At 38.6% G+C, this 23,878-nt stretch overlaps 1 protein-coding gene across 2 annotated transcripts in view; it reads right to left on the reverse strand.

Annotated features, from left to right (window-relative positions):
- Positions 1 to 21,014, reverse strand: part of cep89 (centrosomal protein 89) — a 51,279-nt gene extending 30,265 nt beyond the window's left edge. Inside the window, exons 1-17 of one of the 2 annotated variants that reach the window (XM_027281786.1) lie at positions 20,735 to 21,014; positions 20,189 to 20,295; positions 19,419 to 19,565; positions 18,744 to 18,936; positions 17,801 to 17,852; positions 16,427 to 16,540; positions 15,619 to 15,867; positions 14,277 to 14,419; positions 13,022 to 13,072; positions 12,774 to 12,857; positions 12,046 to 12,149; positions 11,278 to 11,393; positions 10,689 to 10,869; positions 9,977 to 10,144; positions 9,140 to 9,281; positions 5,533 to 5,622; positions 3,352 to 3,569 (exon numbers count right to left, since the gene is read on the reverse strand). In XM_027281786.1, the coding sequence (XP_027137587.1) occupies positions 3,498 to 3,569; positions 5,533 to 5,622; positions 9,140 to 9,281; positions 9,977 to 10,144; positions 10,689 to 10,869; positions 11,278 to 11,393; positions 12,046 to 12,149; positions 12,774 to 12,857; positions 13,022 to 13,072; positions 14,277 to 14,419; positions 15,619 to 15,867; positions 16,427 to 16,540; positions 17,801 to 17,852; positions 18,744 to 18,936; positions 19,419 to 19,565; positions 20,189 to 20,295; positions 20,735 to 20,776 (2,055 nt within the window). In that variant the 5' untranslated portion in view covers positions 20,777 to 21,014 and the 3' untranslated portion in view covers positions 3,352 to 3,497. Of the gene's footprint in view, positions 1 to 3,351; positions 3,570 to 5,532; positions 5,623 to 9,139; positions 9,282 to 9,976; positions 10,145 to 10,688; positions 10,870 to 11,277; positions 11,394 to 12,045; positions 12,150 to 12,773; positions 12,858 to 13,021; positions 13,073 to 14,276; positions 14,420 to 15,618; positions 15,868 to 16,426; positions 16,541 to 17,800; positions 17,853 to 18,743; positions 18,937 to 19,418; positions 19,566 to 20,188; positions 20,296 to 20,734 lie in introns of those variants that run through there. The other variant, XM_010731882.3, reaches the window with a different exon arrangement.
- Between the last annotated feature and the right edge of the window lie 2,864 nt (positions 21,015 to 23,878).

Raw genomic sequence — 23,878 nt, forward strand, 5'->3', positions numbered from 1 at the left:
AAAAACTGACTGAGTCTGGTAATATAAAGGTAAGAAAAGAAAAACATTTGCATTTCAATTTTGATCTCTTTTTAGAGAAGATAATCATTGAGCTTCGAAATGGAAAGTGTGTGAAAAGCCTGATGCAAGGCAGCCACAATCTTGTGAACCTTTATTGCAAGTTTAAAAGGTCATCAAACAGTAAGAGGGTTGGGGTTGAGGATGAGGTCATGCAATGGTAGAAAGATGTTGCATCTCGCACAGTCAGAGAGAAAACTAAATTGTGGTTGAATTCTATACATTGGATTAACAGGTGGACTGTTCCGATTTTCACTGAGAGTCTTGGATGTGATGGTAAAGTGATCTTTATCCTCATCACTGATATAACTGAGGTTTGTTTTGGTATATTCTCTGCACATCTGTACATCCTTATCTTTTCATGGATGTTTTTCCATACTGAAAAGTCGTGACTTGAATATGGATGGATCCCAATCTCAATTGCCATATGAGGCTTCCCTGCTTTTACTGTATATTCTTATTCTACTTCCTGGCAACATTCAAATATTGTTTTTTTACATAGTTGGGGGTTATAATCTGAGGGGTGAGTTCAATTTAAAACATCAGCGGGCACGTACAACATTAAAAAGTTTTTGCCTTTCAGTTTGTGGAGTGAGCAATGTCCAAGCGTGATCCAGTTTAAAAAGCGGTACAAACACATGGTTTTCACGAGGTACAGGGAGGAAGAAGGGCTTTAACAATCAGTGTTTTCATAAATGTTAAATAATTTATGTATTTGTTTGTTTAATATATTTTTTTTTCTATTTCTCTATTTTCTTTTTTTTGTAAATATGTATTACTTAGAAATGTATGTTTGGGGAGTAAGATTATCTATTGAATAGTGGAGAAAGGGTAGGATTAAATAACCATATGCTTCATCCTACTCCTTTTCGGACATGTTGGGTTCACATTATTACTTTTTGTATTGACTATTGTTATTGTTGTTTTGACTATTTTCATTGGATTTGTTTGTTTTTCAGTTCACTTTGTTGTGTTACCTGCACATGTTCGAAATAAACTATCTAAACTAACTAAAACTAAACATTATCCTGTATATATTATTTGCTATCTGAAAAAAAGGCCAACATCACACCAAAATGTTTCAGTTTTTTGGTGAAGTTTAAAGGCCTTTCAAAATCATGGAATGATAAGTATGCTGACAACAATAATGGTCTGTGTTGAATCTCAGTGTATGGGCAAAATGATGCAGTGATTGGTTACATAACAGTGGTTAAGTGGTTGTGACTGGAAAGCTGTTGTCGTCAAACATTTAGATTCTCCACAGGTCTGCATGTATATTATTATTCTTATCAGCACACCACATTTCAATGGGTGGTGACAGCATTGCATGATTTTTTAAAGTCCTTTTAACCTCACTGAAGAATGGAAACATCCCGGTGTGTAAAGGCTGCATTTTGCCACTGGGCAACATTGACTGGGGGGATCATGTTTTAAATAAAACGACAATATAGCACATGCGTAAAATATCAATGTAATCATACAACACAAAAGAAGATCAAAAAACAATTCCATGAGAAATGCCATGATTTACAGCAAGTAACAGAACTAACATTAGTTATGTTGTGGGTTTGCAAACTACGCTAAAGTTGCTGTTGCACAGCTAACATGCATCGATCAGGCTATCAGCTCCCCAAAACAAGTTATACTCACAACTCTGCTGCTACTATGGCTATCATCACAACAACGGCATATCTTGGCAAACTAGAAAGTAAACTGAAAGTCCATGTACAAATAATTTAACGTTACCTGCCACAGATCCTGGCTGGAATGGCTGGAGTAACAAGCTACAGTGTTGTGTGGCTCAGCCTGAGACATTTTGTTTGTTTCCGATTCACAGAGCAAGGGCTATGTACAACCACCAGATTTCAGCATAGACACAGAGCAGACAGACAGTGGACTGTGAGGCGCTGAAAACAAGTGTATTGGATTAAAATCATATTACGTAGAAACACTAAACCCACCTCTTAGGCATAAAACAACAATCAAAGTGTCTCAGCAATCGTCATTAGTATACAGTTGGCTCAGCAATAACCACATAACTAACTTGACTTGCTCTGGCTGATGTGAACCTCAGAAATATCTCTACAAGTCATGGTCTTTCTTTCACTCAGTTTTTTTACATGCATTTAAACCCGAAATACAACCACACACACAAAGGGCTCATAGACATGCAAATGTGGAGAGAGATTTTGGAGTCATCCAGAGCGGTGCCCTATGAGCAGTTGAGGGTGGTTCGGTACCTTGCTCAAGGACACCTTGGCAGTGTCCAGGAGGTGAGCCACCATACTTTGTTTAACCGGCCACCCTCCGGTTCCCAAGCCAAGTCTCTATGGACTGAGCTACTGCCGCCCTCAAAAACTCTCCTCGCGAAATCTGATGTCAGCAAATAACAGTAATGCTACGTTGATGTGCTAGCTTGCAGTGCATCTCTCTCTAGCTGTCATGCTTGCCATGGCTGTTTACTGTGATTATGATTCTGACAAAAGTGAGTGAAACACAACTACTTATTACATTTGATAAATGCCAATGGGCAACTGTGTTTATAAACGGCAGCTCAGAAAACATAACCATGTTAAATGCACAAAATGAAACTGAATACTTTCCAGCAGCAGCAACCTCTGTGGGGACCACTTCAGAAAATATACTGGATGCGCATGATGGCACTCCTCAAAGGCAGACATGATTTTAAAACAAGACAATGGTTATCTGTTCTCCCAGTCAAAGCTGCAACTCTGGAGTAATGCATGATTGAAAGCAATGGACTGACAATGACTTTTGATTAAATTTTGAATTTAAAATTAATTAATTGACTGGCATAAGCACTAAAGGTCTGCAAGCCTGTTGGGAACCAGCTTTTTAACTTCTCTCCTTTCATTGTTGCTCAGAGAGAGCCCAACCGATGTCGGCCTCTGGCCAGGTCGGACTTGGGCTGAAAGAATTGGCCCGTGCAGGGCTTTACTAATCACTAGGCAGCAGGGTTATATTTAAAGTTTAGGGTTATATGTTATTATTTGCTACATTTTATATGAGTTCTCATTTATGTTACTGTTATTATTCACTTATCTCAAGATTATATTTAAAGTATTCTACATTACATAACATTTAGTCATTTATCTGACGATCTTATTCAAAGTGACTTACAAAAATGGGAGACCATCAAGGTACAGTGTGACATGTTAGTGCAGCAATAAGTACTGTGACAGTACTAGAGGGGATAGATTTAGCATGTCCAGTTTTTGGTAGTGCTTGAAGAGTTGAATGTCAAGATATCATGTAATAAGTAAACAAACTGTCTTTTTCTGGCTGGTGTGCAATGTTTTCTGTATGTCCAAAAAGAGGAGGTGGTTTGGGTAAGAACATCGGCTAAATCACTGACTGGAACATAAAAGACATTCAGGAAACGATTTGCATTCATATTCTCATCAATACATTTTTCTTGTTTATTCCTCATTCCATTTTCTCAGTCCACTTATTCTTAGACTGCAGTGGAAGCACTGGATTGTCAGGTGTACCTGTGTGGCAATGGCAAATCGTTTGCATAAGTAACATGTCAGGTTAGTCTTTTAAGGAATTTCTACAAGAAAATTTAGGTTTCATCCTCTCAAATGTGAGGATTTGATGTTTTCTTGTTTTACATAACTAAATTGTTAGTTTTGGTTGGACAAAATGAGTAATCTGAAGATATCACCTTGAGCTCTCGTATTTTAAGAGATAATAAATCAAAAGCCTACATATGCTGAAAGCAATCCCTCTGCCATATAAAGCTCTATCATATGTGCTGCAACACCTTTAAGGAAAAGTATAATTCCACCTTTAAGTGTCTATCTTAGTTAATATCTAGCTTGGCTTTCAGGAAGTAGATGAATGATGTATAAAAGCAAGAAGGGATTAATGTTTTCAGCTGTCCTCCTTCAGTGAACTAATCACCACCAAAGGAACTCACATTCACACACACAAACACAAACCTCTTTCTCTCTGGGCTGTTGCTATAGAGACACTAATAAAATTGTCAGAACTATTGAGATGCTTTTCCCTGCTGTGGCTTGAAGGACATGAGCTGCTGACAGCTGGAACACGCAGAGAGCACTGGCCCTTGAGCAAGGCACTTATACTGCTATATTAATATTTTGTTCACTTTTGATATAAGAAACAAACAAACAAACAAACAAACAAACAAATCAAGAAAGGCTGCAGCTGGTATTGCAGGACAACTGTCAACCACAGGGGTAACATTCACATCGAGCTGGCACTTTAGGTAGATGTAGAAAAGGTTGCCATGGTGATTTGCTAGCATGGTTTCCATTTAATGGAAAGAGATGGAGTCCATGCAGCTTTCATCATAAAACTGATAAAGAGAAAAGGATGCCCTGTCTTTCTTTAGTTATTAGTTATGACGATACTCGACATCTACAGGTCCAACAACACTCAAATTATAAAGATGACAAATAAGTCTTCTTTCAGATTAAATCTGTGTGGCGTCTTTTTCTTCAATCATTCTTGCCAGGAGTTGGCTTCTCCCATATTACCTGAATGCTGCACTGAATGTAAATTGTATGTCACTGTCTGTTTTGGTCAACTTAGTTTCACATAAGGCTTCCCACTTTGTTCACTAATTATGCTACAGCCTAACTATCAGTCATTACAATGTTGCTTTTAAACTCAAATTGTGAGATCATGCTTTGTGCTCAGTTGTGACAACAAGCTGCTGCATCAGCTTAGCAACTTTACCACCAACTGCTATCTGTCTGCACTTTTGCTTCTTACTACTTAGCAACTTCTTTGTTTATACACAGTACAGGCATTCTCCCCAAAGTTTACTTGGCTACCTACCTGAAACTGATTTGCCCACAACCAACAACGGGAAGTCTGCTTGACTATGTTTTCTTGCACTGCATATCCATGTCATATATAGTTCATATATTTGTTAAGCTGGAAAAACAGTGCTAACCATTGGCCAGTAAATTGCAGTTACAGTATAGCAACAGTAGTAAGCAGCAAAAATACAGTAGATGTAATCAAACAATGTGTGACTGCCTGTAAGGTTCTGTATATTATCATATGTATTATATAAGTATAAGCTGGTAAGCACCATAGCTACTGGCAGTTATAGCGTCACATGGATACTTAATGGACCAAAGAGACCAGAACACACAGCACCGCTGTTATCATTGCTGATTATTATCTTTATGGTAGCTGACATGCTGACTGTTTGGGGTGTTGATTCTACACATTGTTAAAGATTGGAAAATAAAGTCCTTGTGACCAAATGAGCTCATTTTGAGAGAACTCCGAGTGACATAAGTGCTCATCAATTTATGCTTTCTGATTTATCGTGTGCAGTAGAGAGGGCTGATCAATACGAAGTAGATTGGAGCGTTATCTTGGGCAAAATTAACTTTAGGTGAGATGTAGAATGTTGTGGCACCAGCTGAGTCAATTGCAGCGTGAAAGTGATGCTAGAATACATGCACTTACTTTGACTTCTTCCTGCAGTTTTCCGAATCGAACTGTGCCATTCAGCATCCTGCTGACGAATCCCTGCTTTTCCTTTTGAAGAACCGAAGCCTGGGGAGGTTGACAGGGAAGATGGGAGGTTACTGATCTAAGAGAGTAACATGGGGGGTAAAACACACCATTGAGGAAGAAAGTGAAGGATAACGGGACAGATGGATAAAGGGAAAGAAGGAAAGACTGTTATGGCAATAGTCATTATCAAATCAATAATGCAAAGAATGTTATATAATACAGCATAAAAGTGCTTTAACTTAAGCTTGGGCTGTATAATGAAGCTAATTGATCACGCTTTGAAATTGTCATTTAAAAAGTCCAAACATCTCCTCATTAAAGCTGACATCAATCTACTTTTCTCTGCAGTTATGGCTGGGAATAAAAAAAGGTGTAAATGTTTTCAAGTGTGATTGAGTTTGATTTACAGCTCTGTGTTTTAACGCTCTTTTATTTTCCGCTTGCTGATCTTGAGCAGAGTCCTTTTGAAACCATTCCAGTCACTGATTGCATAATTAGCAGGATTATTCAAAGCACCTTGATATTGACTGCAAAAATGCAGTAAAAAGGAATATAAAGAAGCTTTTGTATACATCAGCAGAGTACTGCTATCCTGGAGGTCACAGCCAGACATCGATAGCAACTACAATTATAACTTAATTGGTCAGACACACACACACACACACACAGATAACTGTGGTCACCCTGTGCTTATCCAGACAAATCAGATCTTGTTAGCTTTAGACTGGCTCCCTCTAATATGGTGTCAGTCTGAGCTTACGCATTATGGGCTCTTGCTTATTTTCTGAAAAGTTAGCTATGGCAAGTAAGTACCCATGAGTCTATTACAAGCAAAACTGTCTCCATTCCTCTGCAACGCACTAAGCCAACAGAGTATTCATGCTTCATCATTCTAGCTCTGTTTCTTTTTTTGTTAGACTTGTATCTTGTATTAAAAAAAAGGGGGGGGGGGGCACCAATTGCAGCTGGACTTGCACAGTGGGCCACCACAAAAGGGACCATCCGAGTCCACCAGTGAGTAAATAAGTGGAGTACTCTGCCTGAATCGTTAATTCATGTATACCAATTACTAATCCAGTCAAGGCTGGATTCAAGGCTCTGAAAGAACAAAGGGTACAATGAATGAATTACAATTGCCACAGCAAAAAAAAACACATTTTCCATAATTAGTCTTTTTTATGATTTCATGCATAGATGAAATTACTAAAAATGATAAGCGCCATTTAATTGCAGAGTATCAAGTTATTTAAAAGAATAATCTAAATTACTTTTAAGATTTGACTCAATTAAAGAACTGATCAAAGAAAAAAATGCTTAGTTTCTATAAACTGTCATCTTGTAATTATTTTGCAGCTGTAAGCAGCTCCATTTTTCCTGCACATTACATTGAAACTAACTGACATTTTTGAGTATATTGAATTGTCTACTTACTCACAAACTACACCTCCACAAGTCAGAGCCAGATTTACAAACATTGTTCTGTATTAAAGCAGCAGCTCGTTATTTTCCACCATGCACATTCTGCAAGTGAAGAAGAGCTCATTATAGGTATTGTTCAATGCTGGAATTCTCACAGTGATAAAAAGAGCTAAGAAAAGAAACGCCTTCCTGGCTGACTCCAACACACTCATTCCACATTAATTGCCTTTAATAATACAATGGAACTTTATTCTATCCATTTATTCAGGATAAATGAGTGGAATCACTGAAGTCTCACCAAAGAAAAAATAGTATACGCAATACAATGCAACCAGTGGGGAGAGAGACGGCAGCAGAGTGGGACCGAGCAGCAGGTCCAAAAGAAGCTCACAGAGCAGCAGGTGGAGGGTGGAGATGACACTGACACAGCTGACATCTCACTGACATGCTGAGGTAAATGCAGCCAAATGCACACCGGAAATGTCTGTCAGTGTAGCACGATTGCCGGCCAATAGTGATTTTGCAGTTCTTGTTATGTCCAGTTTAAAGTCACGTTAAATAAAACAAAAAAGTCAGAACTACCTATTTTTTCTTCATTTTTCTAACTTCTTTAAGATAACTACGAATATAAACTATTTGTTTTTATGTTCCTACAGAGAGATCTTCACATTTTGACTCATCCAGTCAGAGAGGTATTTTGTAGTCTTGTTGATCGACATTTTAGCGCAGTAGTATTTTAATTCTATATATTGTGTTATAGACATGCACCTCTATTGGTTGAAACCTAGCTACTGCAACTGAATTTTGCTATTGACTGATCTGGAGGCAGGTGATGTATTGTGTGGCGTTTTTTAACGCCAACCAACCAACCAGCCTTCCCTTCCTATAAAAACTAACGTCTCCCGACTGTGCAGACTGTGTCCTGCTACGTAGCCTTACTAACACTCCCTGACAGACACACACACACACACACACACACACACACACACACACTAGAGACTAAGCCCCTCTGAGCTGCTGGCTCTCAGCCAACACAGGTACCACAGAGAAACTTTTACAAAGGGCTGTGAATTTTCTTCAAGTGACTGTCAAAGCTCCAGTGGACTCTCTGTGTTTCCAGCAGAGACATGAAGAGTCTGACAGCCACTGCTCTTTACTGATAAGCTCAGTTTGCTCTGACTACAAGGAGCTGTGTTCCTGCTATACTGAGCGCCGGTCAATCTGTCATTCTGATTGGTGTTAACTCCCGTGTCACACATAGCCACGAGGCCACACACCTCATAGTGATTGTCCTGTACAGTCCTCTGCTGTATTTCTTGAATCTGCTGGGAGAGATGGAGCTAGCTGGGATTTGGAGGTACAGTTAGTTCCATCAAGTGTCCCAGTAAGCCATGTCAGTTAGTCAGCGCTTTAATGTTATCGATAAGATAAAATCTAAAAAAAGGAGCTTTTCTTGCTATGACAAGTCAAAGTGTCTACAGTGGAAAAGGTCTATTGCAGGATGCTTAATCACTTCCTCTGCCGTTATTCTGCATCTCACTACTGACACAAAGAGTGCACTTCAGGTGACGGGGGAACTGCACCTGTTTGATAAATGACTCACATGACTCCAGGCGCAAGAACAAAAAGGTTCTCGAGAAATCAGTCTGTCATCAGCCACATGCTGCACATCTGCTCTTTATTACTCCTCAATGTATGTAGAGAGCAGCCTCATCAGGCCTTTGCAAAACTGTCTGATACCTTGTTGCAGTAGCATCTGACTGATCTCTGCCTGCCTGTTCATGTTCTGGGTGCCTGCCTTTGGTTGTTTTTCTAATCTTACCTGCCTTCACACTAGTTACAAGTCTAACAAATTACCATGTAAACTGCCTTTAAATCCTCGCTGCTAAATTCTGTCATTTGTTACCAATCTGGCAACAGCCTAAAGGTGAAACAAACACTGCAGTTGCAAAAACAGCTGTTATTTTGTCCTATTTGCTCAGTTTGCATCATATTTAAACTGAATATATTTTACCATTTGTGAAAATAGCAGGAAACGTATTAGTCAGTGTTGAAGTAATACCCAGTCTTTCTGCACTGAGTAAAGTGTGTAATATCATGTGTACCATGTGTACAATATCATAAACATCAGTAGTACCATCTGTAACAGTTGGTCTCTCTCCTGGGAAATGTGCTCCGCCACAGAAATGACAGCTCCCATGTAATGCCGAGTCTGTTCCTCTTTCAACGCAGACTCTTCCTTTTGTCTCTTTAATATACTCATCCTCCTCTCAGCCTTCCTAGATGATGGAGAGACAGTAAAGAAGAAGGAAATCAGTAAAATAAAATTAAAGGGAGAGCGAGGGAGAGAAAAGATGGGGAGAGAGAGAAAAAAAATTAGATGAGAAGGACAAGGTAGATAGCAAAACACGAGGACAAATGGAGTGGAGAGCGGAAGAGATTTAGGACAAATGTAGGAGAGAAAAACATATTAGTGGTTAATAGAAAGGAACAGGGTAGAGAATGACTGAAAAAGGTGGAATACAAGAGAAACACAGAGTTAACTGGATGACATCTTGAGACCTTGACATCTTGATGTGAAAACACTAAGTTAATCAAACACCTTCTGACAATCTTCACACTTCAGAATGAGAAAGTCCACATTAATCTCAGCTCAGGCCCACAGGGAGCAGAGGACAGTTCCAGAGACCAGAACAGATTTAAAAACTGCTGTAAAGTTAAAGGAAAAGAAAATAACCTGATACGAACTATGATACTCTCTCGCAACTTTAGATAATGTCTGAACAGTAGGGTTCCCAAACTTTTCATGCTGAGGATTAAAAGCTCAGGATGTAAGATTTAGGTGGCTCTATTTACAGAATATAACAGTGTTAAACACTTCTTTAAGAAGATATGCTGGAATTGTAGTCACCCAGCATGTCATTGCTTTCATATGTACGATACCATCAAACAAAGAAAGCAGTATCTTTAGTACCTGTTGGCTTGTTTTTTTATGTCCAGCTCAGTCTCCACTCTCTTTAAATCAGCAGTAAGGTTGGCTTTGTCCAGAGCCAGACTCCGATTCTCCTCCTGCAGGCTGGACAATCTGAGAAGGAAACCGTCCATCTCACCCTTATTCCTACTCTCCTGCTGCTCCAATTGCCTGAGAGCCAAAAGCAAATTGTATAGAACATTGTAACACAACAACTGGGACTTGCATCCTCATACTTCTAACATTATAACTAAAACAATTACAGTTTGATTATACTCTTAACATGAATTTATTTAACCTCTCCGTTGTCATTAAAAATGCAATGTGCACGACTTCTTAGTTCTTATTCTTGTCTTGTTCTTGTTTTATCTGTTATAAATCAGAAGTGAACTGAATTAATAATAAACTGAACTAAAACTGAACTGTTGTGAACTCTTGGCTAACCCGTCTGAAAGAAAAGATGAGGAGTCTTAGTCCGCATTTTGCATTTAAGGATGAGAATATGGAATGAAAACAGAACTTTTTCCTTATATCCAGCAAGCAACAATGTGTTAAACTGTTTAATCTTCAATATGCAGTTCTTCTCTAACTTGCTCTCACTTCACAAAAAGAAAAAAAAAAGTGTCCCAGTTTAGGAGCAGAACTGTTTTTAATACTGATTATTTAATCTTTTAGCGCAAGTGATATTTGATAAAATAAAACTTTGTAACGCTACCGTCTGAGTTTCCCAGCAATGTTGCAGTGTTCATCCCAGGTGATGGCATCCTTGAGGCGGGCCTGCAGAACTTGTACCTCTCTTATATTTTTCTGCAACTCCCTCCTGCTTTCTTCCAGGTCTTCCTCCAAACGCTGCTTTTCCGCCTCTAACAACATCAGTTGTTTAGACACCTTGGAAACTACAGAGAGCATGAAATTAGCTTTTCCTGTCTGCGTGGTATTTTGGCAACCAGCAAGGTGTACAGGTGAGATATTTGCTTCAGTAAGGCAGCGCAAAACGAGTTGTTGGTATTTTCATCATTGTATTAATTAACCACTTAAAATAAACTCTTGGTGCAGTGTTTTCACAATGTGCAACAACATCATTTTCTGGAGAAGCTGATTCTTTATTTATTCAGCTACTGTTGTCATGAGTGATTTGCACCACTGTTTCAGAGCAACGATCCCGGTGATATGACTGGCTGAGAGTGTATTTATTAATCACCACACCACATCTATATTCAGCCAGTCCATTTACATTTTGCGCCCTCAGCGTTTGTTGTTATGCTTGTGTGTTTAAAATAGGGCCCTTAGTCTGTACCCAGTACCTTCAGAATGGTGTTTGCTGTGGCTGGCCTTGGCCTTAACGTGCTGGGCCTCGAGCTGATCAATCAAAACCTGGTTCTCCTGCAAAACCAGAAAGGCCTGTTGTTGTAGTTGATGACTGTGTAGTGAAAAAGAGAGAGAGAGACAATATTTTTTACTTTTAAAGCCACAGTCTAAATTTACATGTATAGTCTAATCGGCAAAATGGACAAATGTGCATATACACTGAAAATAAATAGATGTTTTTCAAATTAATTTCTATATTCATATTTTCTGATTATGTATAATATTTGAAGTCTGTTATAGAGTTTACAACTTCACTTGAGCTGGTGCTGTTGTTTTAATCATGGATACTGCTCAGCAGTAACACCTATCGAAACTCTTAAATGTATGCAAATATAAACATCAACACTCACGTGATTAATGCATTAATTACTTACTTACTAATGACTAAACTCCACATTGTTCTTGAGTTGAGTTACTTCAAACGAGTAGAGACTGTACATTTATAGGTGTCAGCAACATTACAAGCTAGAGTGATCATGACAGAATGAGCAGTAATTGGAAAGATATAGGCACACAGAAGAACATGTGATGGTTTTAATACTTTTATTTCATTATTTCAACGTTTAAAAAAACAGACCCACAGACAGGCAAGCAGCAGAGCAGAAAAGAATGAAAGTGGTATTTAATTTTCACTCCATCAGAGGAATGAACAAGTGCTGACAGCGCTCAACCAATACACACTCATAGAGCATATTTCTTCTTACCAGTCTTTCTGGCTGATCCCACCTATCTTTGCAATTTCATCATGGAGTCTCTCGTTTTCTTTGATCACCTCCTCCACACGAACACGTAACCTCTTCACCTCCTCCTGTGGAAAGCAGGCAAAGACATGTAAGTACTTCTGATTTCAAGGACGCTTGATAAGAACTTTTAAGCTGGAGACAACAAAACAACGACCATCCCTCTGCTACAGCTTAAGGATGCCCTAGTGAGACAAAACCCTTGATATCAACTACAGCTGTGTGTACCAGTTCTCCAGGAGACGTGTACCATGAAGCAGGATTAGTGGGTTGGCCAGCTATTTTTGGGCTTCACTCAAATGTTTTTCAGAATTAACCAGCTGGCTCACTTTTAACCAGAGAAGAACACCATGGCCACGTTTGCTGCACGGCTAACTTGCTCTGAAGCAGGTCAGCTTCAGAAGATCAGATCAAAGCATGTCAACAGCCCTCCTACTGACCAATCAAACCACTGGAAAACCATTATTTCAACCATCTACAGGATCCTGACATGAACGTGCTATTTCAGGCTTTTCACATTGGAGTTGAGTTACATGGCTAAGCAGGTAGCTTACTTAACATAATAAAAAACACTTTCAAAAGCACCAAATGTATTTATCTCATGGCAGAAAAACAAACAGTCCATGCAACATCCCACTGAATGATGACATTACAGATACTGAGTGGATAATAAGCTCAGATACACACATTACCTCAGTGGTTTGCAGAAGTGCATCTTTCTCGTTCATCCTGTCTTCATAGGCCAGCAACAGAGGAGATAAATACTTCATGTCAAGCTGCAAAAAACGAAAAAGAGAAATGATCCAAATTAGCGACAACAAAGCCATGAATCTATTCCCTATTATCTATTCCCATAAAACATATCTCAAAATGTCACTGGGCTTCTAGTGTAGCTTAAAGTGTGGTCACTAGAATTTCACTGTAGTATATGGATACTGACCAGCCAGGGAGGAGGAGAGCCTTTACTTGGTAAGCCACTGATTTTGGAACTCTGGATGAGACATAGTAAAAGAAAGAAAATCATTTTAGCACTTTAGGTCTTTTTTTTAATTATTATTTTTTTTTTTACATTTTGCTGCCTCGTGTGGGGAGTTGCTTGAAGAATTTCACAGCAAGGCTAGTTTAGTCTTTTATCACAACAGAACAATGGGGAATAAAATATAAATGTCATAAAATACATTACATTACATTTATTTAGCTGACGCTATCCAAAGTGACCTAAAATAAGCGAATTCAGCCATGAGGACACAACCCCAAAACTGCAAGAATAATGCAAGTTCATCCACTTCATCAAATATGCTGTATGCTTTAGAACAAGGTTCAGTCTGAACAGATGAGACTTGAAGAGTTTCTGCTACCCTGATGTCAATGGGGAGTGACAGTAAACAGTTGTGATTTGTTTGTTTGTGTTTGTTGATGATTATGTGATGAGTTAAATTCTATCTTGGCTAATTTAACAGAAGATTTCTCCTATCTTTCATTGGTGCATTATTCAACTATAAAACTACTTCCTAGTCTTTTCCAGGGCACCTTCCTTTCACAAGCCACACTTCAGCTGTCAGTAATGATGGCTAGCAGCTACAAAGAAGCAAACTGGCAGTGATAAGAGGAGATCTCTTGGTGTGAAGACACAGCATGAGGTGGTCATGATTAATATCACAGGCCAGCTTTCTGCTGCGGTATAAAATGCATAGCGCAGACAGCCACAGACAGGAACAAGAGATTCCCTCAAACAGATGGAAGGACAAACAAAAAACCTTCTTTCTCTCACCGGGAGTTCAGGATCAAAGGCATATTTCTATCCTAAATGCTTGGTTATGGGGGCAGAGGTGATACAAGGATTTGAGTATAGAATAAACAGATTGAAATGTCTCCCGTTAGTGAAGAGAGCGAAGGAGGAGAGGAGTAAAACACAAACAACTGTTTTCATTTAGATTCTGGCAACTAGAGTAAGACAGCCTGACTGCTAAGAGAAAAAGAAAGTAGAGACTATGGGGACTTCTACAGATATGTTTTTTTTTAAGACTAGCTACATTATCCCTGTCACAAAATTCTCTTGAGCAAGGCATGAGCCCAGATCTATTTTATGGGGAAGTGACTGAAATTCTCAAATGTTTTCCACAAGGAACACAAAAGACACAAACACAAGAACAACAATTTACAAGATGAGCAAAGGTGTTTTCTTGTAGTCATACCTCTTGTTTGGATAATGGTCTGAAGCAGGTTTGATATCGACTCAGCTCCACATTCAGACGGTGAACTGTCAGTTTGAGGGCGTCATTTTCATCAACCAGCTCCTGGGCATGTTGTCTCAAATTCTGTAGCTCTGCCTGGCTGCCTGTGAGCACAGCACATCAGGTTATAAATATCTTTCAGACATTAAATAATGCTCTTAGCATACAGCATAATTAAATACAAGCAATTTGAAATTGGTTATGAAACAGTCTTGCTTTGATACTGATGCATCGACGTGACCTACATAAACAAACAAGACCGTCAGGAGGTTGGATTCAGTCAGATTCCCCTTGAAACAGACAAAACAAGGCAGTGGAAACATTACTGCTCGTTTCCACAGGGGTTGCCTGAATACACACAAAATGAAGGTTTCTTGCAGTTGCTTTAAACAGAATGCAAAAGAATAATTCATAACTCTTTATAACACCTCTCAAGCTTAGGGGCCTTACAATTAGGGATGCAACGGTACTCTGTAAAATATTGAAGCGTACAGTCCGCAATGCACGGGACAATATACCCTTAAGGACTGTGGGTTTTCGGATTTGCAACTATGTGTGTGTGTGTTCAGTAATCAGATTATTTGGGTTGTTGGTTCGATCCTTGTCTCCTACAGACTGCATACTGAATTGTTTGTCAAGATACTGAACCCATAGCATCAGTACAGTATGTGTATGAATTGAATTGGTGAATGAGATATGCAGTGTAAAAAGCGCTTTAAGTTGTTGGAAGATTGGAAAGTTGGTATATAAGTACAGAACATTTATATTTCCCATTCACTCATAGAGAATAGCAGACTGCTTCTTCCTGTTCACCAAGTGTCTAAACACTAAGCCAACCTGCTACCCATTTAAACTTAGGTTATCAATAATGTAGATACCTTGATACTTTTTTGATAGATGTGTTCAAAATAATAGAGTATTATAATTTCATAGTATGCAAAGGATCAAAGTTATAAAAAAACAATACTTGAGTTGTATCAATGTTTCAAATTCTGCTATTGTGACACCTTTAATTTAAACTGCTAAATGTTTCATTACTCCCTCACACCCTTTTCTTCTCATCATGCTGTGGAGGTGCTGTAGAGCTCAATGATCAGAGCCTTGTCTCCTCTCTCCAGCTTCTTCCTTTCACCCCTGCACATGCATCTATCTGTTGTGACTCACTGCTTTATTCCCTCTGTCTTAATCATATGCTCACCCCTTTTCCCAACAGTCCTTCTTCACTCTATTTATTCTCCTTCACCCTCCCTTCATTCTCTTCTTTCTGTCCTGCTGTGTGTCTCCAGTGGCTCCTCCACTCTACCTGCAGATGACCTCAGGTTTGAGGAGGTCTGGCTGTGACTGATCTCCTGTTCCAGTCGTCGCAGTCTCTCCTCCAGGAGCTTTTCTTCATCTACCATCCTCGGGTTCCTCTCTGGCAGGGGCCTCACTACCTCCCTCTGAACCTCATTGTACACCTTGCTGGGCTCTGGAGACAGCTGGGTGGAGTGTTTTGGGTTTTTGGCTTCACTGGATTGGCTGGAGTAGTCAGTGGTAAGGGTGGGTAGTGTGGCTGAAATAGGGATGGTTAATACTTTTAATGGCAGTAAATATAAATATTCTAAATATAATAAAAAAAGGTAGACCTGTATTCCTAAAAATATGCCTCAATACACAATATTTTGGGGACTAAACGATTATCTATCTTAAGTCTAATATATCATGAGACAGAAATATATTTCTTGAACTTATATATATATATTAAACAATAATAATAATAGTAATTTCACAGTCACTTGGACAAGATAATTATTAGATTACACTGTTATTAATAACAGAAAAACAAAGGTTATAACATGGCATAGTGTGGCAGAAAGACAGAAAAGAAAAGAATCATGAAAAAATGAAAGACTTGACAGATTGCACAAAGGTGCATATAGAGTTGTATAAAGTTATGTCTGTATTGTGTTGATTACAGCATGAGGAAGGGAGAAATGAAGTGGACTGGCTTTTTTAAGTCCAATACACAGAGGGGAACTACAGAAATCAAGTTTTTTTTAATTTAGAAAAAGAAAAAATATAAGAAGTCTAAATGCCTGGAGACACACACAGTGGGCTACCTAAGAACTTACATCTCGGAGGCACAATTTTTTTTTGACTTCCAGGGCTCTTCCTGATAGAGGATTTCTTTTTGGAAGACTGACAGCTGGCTTCAGGAGACTGGATGCTGTTTTCCTCAGTGTAATCTGAGCGATAAGAGAGAGAGACAGAGAGATCAGGTCATCATTAAATTAAAAAAAGCAGTACTGGGTCATGTGTGTTCAACTATAAAAGCCAATTGTACATTTCTTGTGTAAAAAGAGACACGCTACCCATCCTAACTACAGACCACCCTAGCCAACTCAGCAAAGACAAAGTGAGGTGTTGTGGTCCCTGCCAGAGAATAACACAAGGCTGGTAGCTCAAATGTGTTACTTTACAACATAGCCAGACTGTACACACAATTTTGTGATTAAGGTAGGAGCATTTTAGGGACACATAATTTTAATTTACCACAGCCAAAAGCCTGAGGCCAGCTCTGGTAATAACAAGTATAATGAGGCTTTCCATTTAGCTCTAATTATGTAAGGCTACATTATGGCTGTTATGAAACGTGGTTGAGAGCTGTATCTTATTACTCACTGAAAGCTGCACAGTCATTTGTGTGCAGCTGAGTCTCTCAGCCACCGTTTACTTTGTATGAGAGAAAATCTGAAAATCAATTTTCATTTTTCTCTTTATATTACTCACTATTTAACAGAAAAGTATTTGTGTGTTTCAAAGCACATTTACTGTTTTATTAGAATCTATTCTCTCAGTTAACAATTAATAATTAGAAACGTTCCACTTACTCTCCATACTACTGGAGGATGTTAAGTGACATTGCTGTTTACTCACTGATACCCAACACAATACTGCCTGTTGATGTTAGTGTTACAAATCTTTTACATCAGTAAACACAACAAGCATGAGGATCAGTACCTGAAATGCATTTAATGAAACATAATGTGTGAAATGAGTAGACCCTAACAATTCATTCAAATAGACACTCATTAGTGAGTAACATAAAACAAATATTAATAAACATGTTGATAAACATATAAATGCCAATATGGTTTTATTTTGGAGGTTTTATACTGCACTGGCTGTGTTATGGCTGGGTTTCTACAATACAATAGCAACAACATAAATAGAAATTCATAATCTGAGCAGTAAACATCAACATTAAAATGTCAAACATACATAAATCTAGAGTTTTTCTTATCCATTGCAAGAAGGCACACTATGTATGTCGGTGTTGACAAATAAAGTTGTTTTATTGGCCTGTAGGTAACTCTAAAATAAGCAACCATCTAACGTAAATTTACTATGGATTGCTAATTTAACACTGTATTCAGCATTTGAGAGTAAGTTATTGCTGTTTTCATGCACACATTACAATCCACCCATCTCACACAAGTCAGTACCTGGAGAAGGCACTCTTCCACCAGACATCTGATTTGGCTGGGGTGCACTGGTCTGGAAGACAGACAGGAAAAACAAACAAGCAGTCAGACAGATAATGAGTTAGTCTTTTAACAAAGAAGATTCCCATAGCCCGTCTGCCTGGATCCCTTTTAAGCAAGGCTTATTTCAGAGACTACTGCGTTTATGGCCACTGTCAAAATGTGGACGATAACATCTTGTCAGTGTGTTTATTGTTGCAAATCATCAGAGACGCATTAAAGAGATGTGATGGAGTCACAGTTCACAGTGATGAGTTCAGGTATGGAAGAGATCAAAGAAAGAAGAAAATCAAGAAAGATGCAAAGAAAGAATGAAATACATGAATGTGGAAGACTGAATGTGTGAAGAATGTCAACTGTTCTGCCACAAACAATAATATTAATGTATATTAATTGTATATTAATCAGCTTCATCTTAAACTGGTGATTGTTGTAAATAAAACCCCAGGCAGCTACTCTGTGGTAGCCTGAAAATACAACTGACAGGGAAACAAAAAAAAAAAATGGGACAAGGACAAGAATGTGAATAGAACAATTTCCCAAGAGTAGAGTCTGCTCTCACAGACTCTACTCTCGGGATAAAGTTCTATGTCCCAGTCAGTTACTATACAGATCACTTCTCAACTGTAAACTCTCAAAGACTCTTGCTGAATAGATATTCAGTGCATTACCTTTATTTTCTGTATAACTGTGCCTCCATGTGGATCAGACCGGTATCACAAAACCCACACTTAGCTGAGGAATCATTACCAACTGAACGGTTTATAAAAATAGAATAGCAATTCTCCCTCGACACACACACACATTCAAATTACACATTTTTGTTCAAAGCACATATTCTCCAGCAATCTGATAAAAACTTGGCTACACATAACAGTGACAACAACTTCTAGTAGAATCTCACCTTTGGTTTTAGGGGCACGGCATAGACCTGTTCTGCGATTGAACTAATCTCCCGTCCATCCAGAGTTTGATAAACATGTTCTTCTCTGTCCTCTTCATTCTCTAACTCCTCTTCCCTGTCTTCCAACTCCTCCTCCGAGTGCTCAGGGGAAGACAAGCGTGGCCGGTTAGCCAAATCCTCTGACCATCTGTCTCTAAAGAAGATAAGAAAGCAATATATCAAAGCAAACAGTGGAGGAAAGTTAGGTATATCTTATTTGTTGTTGTTTTCTTGGCTTTCTTATCTTCTTCAATAGCATTTTTAATTATCATAGTAGGAAATGCATGGGTGCTGCTAATAACATAAAAGATAGGTGACAGTGAGCTAGCTGTACAATAAATACAATGACATGAAATTTAAATATATTGAGAGAAACTTAACAATATTTTTGCATTAATAGTTACCATGTTTTACAGACACCTCTTCTGCTCCTGTAAACTTGACTTTAAAAAAGAGCTCAAAAGATACTTTTACTGCTATTCCTAAAAGTAGGACCAACCGTGTGCCATTTTGGCCCATTTTCTTCTGTGACACACTTGATAAGCACAGCCTCAGCTCAGGGTTAACCTTGGAGTCACGTCTTGTAGTTAGAATAATTTGTCACAAAGCTTGGTGTATTTGCCAGGAGGGGGTCACCTGGTGTAAAGTGCTGTGCTGATGTTTGGTTCGGATATGAAGGACTCTGATTGGCCACTCTCAGAGAAAGACCTAGGCCGGACAAGGGGAATGGCCCATGTCTGTCCAGTGAGCGAAGAAGACAAGATGGCTGCTGCTAAAGCTGATCTATAGATGAAAAGACACAAATTATACAAGGACAGATGGAAAGACAGACAGACAGACACTTAGTGTAATACAAAATACAGATAGCATTGTAATACATCGACAATGTGAAATAGTATAGTAAACCAAACAGTGGATGTTTACAAATGCCCCCTCAGATGACCCTTGGTTTCTAAAGTCCAACAATAAACCTACAAACCAGATTCAGTATGTTAAGCAAATAATGAAACCTGATTCAGTTAAGTTTGTGCTGAAGAAAGAAAAGGGTATGATGATGATTTGTTACGAATACATTTAAAAAAGGAACAGACAATGACAGTGATATGAACGATAGCTCTTGCAGAATGAGTCCAGGAATAAACTATTCTACCACCACATTTATCTGAGGACAGCATGGTCAAACATAAGGCTGGTGATACACACGCAAACACAAACTGGTGAACAACACTGGGTGGAATAAAGAAGAAATGAAGAAAGCTGTGTTTCCTCTGAAGACGTGCACAACCTCTGCATTTCACACTCAAACTGACAATCGGGCACAGGCCAAACGTTACAGGAAACAGTGTGAGGGTAAGACACCACGATTTTAAAAAAGGACATTAGAGTTGATGGAGAGTGTTAGGTACCTGGGTCTCTCAGGTGAAGGATTTGGGCTATGTGGGGGTGGAGTACGAGGCACGGCAGGCTTGGGAGCAATGGAGGCAGCAGGGATCAAACCATGAGCTATATGTTTCTACACAACACACACACACACACAGAGAGGACGATTAGCATCACATGGACATGAAACACATTAATACACACACAATACTAGTCCTATGACAAGTGTTGAGGAAAGTGGACATAACTGTGTAAGGAAAGGGTTTGAGGGAAGGTAGAGAGGATGATTACAGAAACACAACATGCCTGGAAACACCACTGTTACTGTATATGACCCACGACAGGTTCAGTTAAACTCTTTATTTAGATGTAGAGGACAATAAATAAATCAGTTTACTCACTGTTTTAATGCCGTAACGCTACAAAATACTCGTTAACAACACAAAACTTCTGTAACCAAAGGTTAGTTTAGTTACCTAACGTTAGAGCTAGAGATAACTAGCGTGGTTTCAGTGGCAGTTAGACATTTGGCGAGCTAAAAAATAAGATATAAAATAAAATAAGAAACTCACAAAGTCCTTGTCTCTCTCCCTCCTGAAGCTGAACTTTAACATGGTGGAAAATAGGTTTTCCACCCTCGCTTCACGAGCTAAAGTTATTATTGTTTTAGGTTAGCTTCACTCGTTTTAACGAGCATTATTTCAGTCAGACAGCGTCAAACCACAAAGTTTGACATGTGTTTCAAAGTATCTGTACAAATGTAAAAATAAGCAGGCTGACTATGATTCAACAGGCTGGCTGCTTTCACACCGCTAACCGTTACTACACAGACGCTCCGCCACAAGAAGGCACCTCGCTACAAAAGGAGTGCTGATTGGCTAAAAGTGAGGAGAGGAACCAATCAGCGACTAATATGATCTACCTAGCAACGACGTCCTTACCGACAAGCGGCCCGGCCAACAGGGGGCGAAGTGTTCTTATTTAATGACCGACTGTCACCTGTCACGTAACGAAAGAAATCTTTCTTTCTTTCTTTCTTTCTTTCTTTCTTTCTTTCTTTCTTTCTTTCTTTCTTTCTTTCCTTCTAAACATGTCCCATGTTATATGATATATGTTTGCAGATGGACTCGCTGACTGTGGTGTTGGGAAGGAGGATGCTGTCTAAGGTGCGGGCTATCTTGGACTATGACTCCCACCCACTCCATGAGGTGCTGGACAGACTCAGGAGCACCTTCAGCCAGAGACTGCTGGCACCAAGATGCTCCACAGAGAGACACAAGAAGTCTTTCCTACCTGTGAGCATCAGTCTCTACAACCTCAAAATAACACACACTCCAAGTGAAGTCCAGTAGTTATTGAACTGGTTTGGTGCAATACATAAGTGAAATCTGCCACACATGCATACTGCACTTTAACAATCAGTGTACTCTCTGTACAGTCTCTCAAAGACTAAATTCTTTATAAGGTTTAGATTTACATATTGCATAGTTCACTGTTACTTGGTTTTTATTTTACTGTCACTGGTTTTATTTTACTGTTATTTATAAATGTGTATAAAGTGTTAAAATAGGATATCGGATAGGTGTATATTGTTAAAGTTTTGTTTTCTTGCTATCACTTACTATCTCACTTACCGTTTGGGAGCTGCTGTAACAAAAACAATTTCCCCGCAGGGATTAATAAAGTATTTCTAAATTCTGATTCTGATTCTGATAAAATAACATTTCAGTAATGCCCTTAATCACCAACATACAGTATTACATCATTATATTTAGGGTTTTGCCAGCACAAGCAGACACACACTTTCATTATATCCATCCATTTAGTTTCTGTCCTGTGCAGGCTGATTGTAATAATGTAATTTTTTAAAGAAAACATATGTATGTTTTCATTCCTCTTTTGACTGTAAATCAGCTAAGAATGTCAGTGTGGAAATTTACCAAGTGCTTTTGCCCTTTGTTGTGTTGGAAGTATAAATATTATTGACTGCAATATCCGCTTTTCCTGTTAAAAGAAAATGTGACCTTTGTCTGTTGTCGGGATTGTTTTTCTGTGGTTATTTGTAAAACAGAATATGATTGTTTTGTATGATAATTGAAAAAACTACAAATAAAATGTTTTTAAAAAAAGAAAGAAAGAAAATGTGACCTTTAGGGAATCCACTGGCTTTGTCACACGTACTATAGATCAAGTATAACAACACAGACAAAGTATCCAGACATTGCACACAGACTATGAATGGTATGGGTGAAGAAAGGTCTGATCACATGGTGTTTCTCCTTCTGTTTTCATGATGGCAGATTAGGATCTCATGTGATCCCGGACCAGACTCACAACAGTTAAAAAAAAACACAGTGTTGACTTGAGTGGGCTCTGATCAAACTTCATTCCAGTCATTCCCAGCCTGCTTGGCAGTTTCAACCACTGAGATACACTGAACCACATAATCCAGGAAATTTGTTTTGTCCCCATCTTTTATTGAGATTTGACTTTGTACATATGACTTACCAACAAAGCATTCACACCACAGCTATGCAGCACAGAGTACAGAGAAAGAAGAAAAGGCAACCTGCAGCCTTGAAAAGTACAGGTACCATAACCCTTTGCATATACACCAAGGCATTTAGCTTCACTATGCACTGTGAAATGCATGGAAAGATCTGTTAAGTCTACAACATCATCTGTGTAGCTATACATACATCTAATAGCACACTTACACTTATTAATATTAATCAAGGACTGCACATTCTTGTAATACACTTATTGTGACGTTTTCCTTCATGATTTAGCATAAATGGCACTTAAGACACCATATTAGGTAAACAGAGACAGTAAAGAGTGTTACATCTTCTCAGTGTTACAGTTAAAAAACATTTTAAAATACCTTTACACAGACAAAATGTACCAGTATATAAGTTCACCAAAGGATTAAGCAAGGCTAGTAAAATACATTCCTCCAAGAAACCAACCAAGAAATCCAACGTGCAAAATTTCACAACTTGACCATTCACAAACTAGTTCTGTAACCTACAACTTTACACGTATATATATATATTTTTTTGTTTGTATTTGTTTATTACATAAATAATTTGATTATCAAATGTGTATAGGAATCTACTTTGTAGATAAAGAGATAGCCCAACACTGAAAAGTGTCAGTAAAATGTGGGATGTGACTAGATTTAAGACAGTTAGAGACAAATAGTAGAAACCTGACTGTGGACTTTGATCAAAGCCACTGAAGGGTGACCAGCTGTCAAGGTACAATGCAGGAATGTCATTGGTCTGCCCACATTCTTCCCTTCTGGAGACAAAATAACCTTTAACTACATCAGGATTCACATTAACAGAGACTGTTCTTCTTACAAACTGCCAGACAGCAGCAGCACTGATAAAAGAGGGACAGAGCAGAGTAATATGAGTCAGGATGGTAAATGGTACATCCTAGCATATCAAAGACGTGGAGGCATTTTGGTCTGTGGCATAACTTGGTACAGTAAGCAAACCTAAAATACCAATATTTCCATTTACACTGTCCCAGGCATGACACTTAGCAGAAACAATAATCATTAAAGGCTGTCTCACAAATACAAAAGTGACAATAATACATAACCAAGGTGTGTGTGTGTGTGTGTGTGTGTGTGTGTGTGTGTGTGTGTGTGTGTGTGTGTGTGTAATATATATATATGTGTGTAATATATATATATATATATATAT

This window comes from Larimichthys crocea, chromosome VIII, assembly GCF_000972845.2.
Source record: "Larimichthys crocea isolate SSNF chromosome VIII, L_crocea_2.0, whole genome shotgun sequence".
Lineage (NCBI taxonomy): Eukaryota > Metazoa > Chordata > Actinopteri > Sciaenidae > Larimichthys > Larimichthys crocea.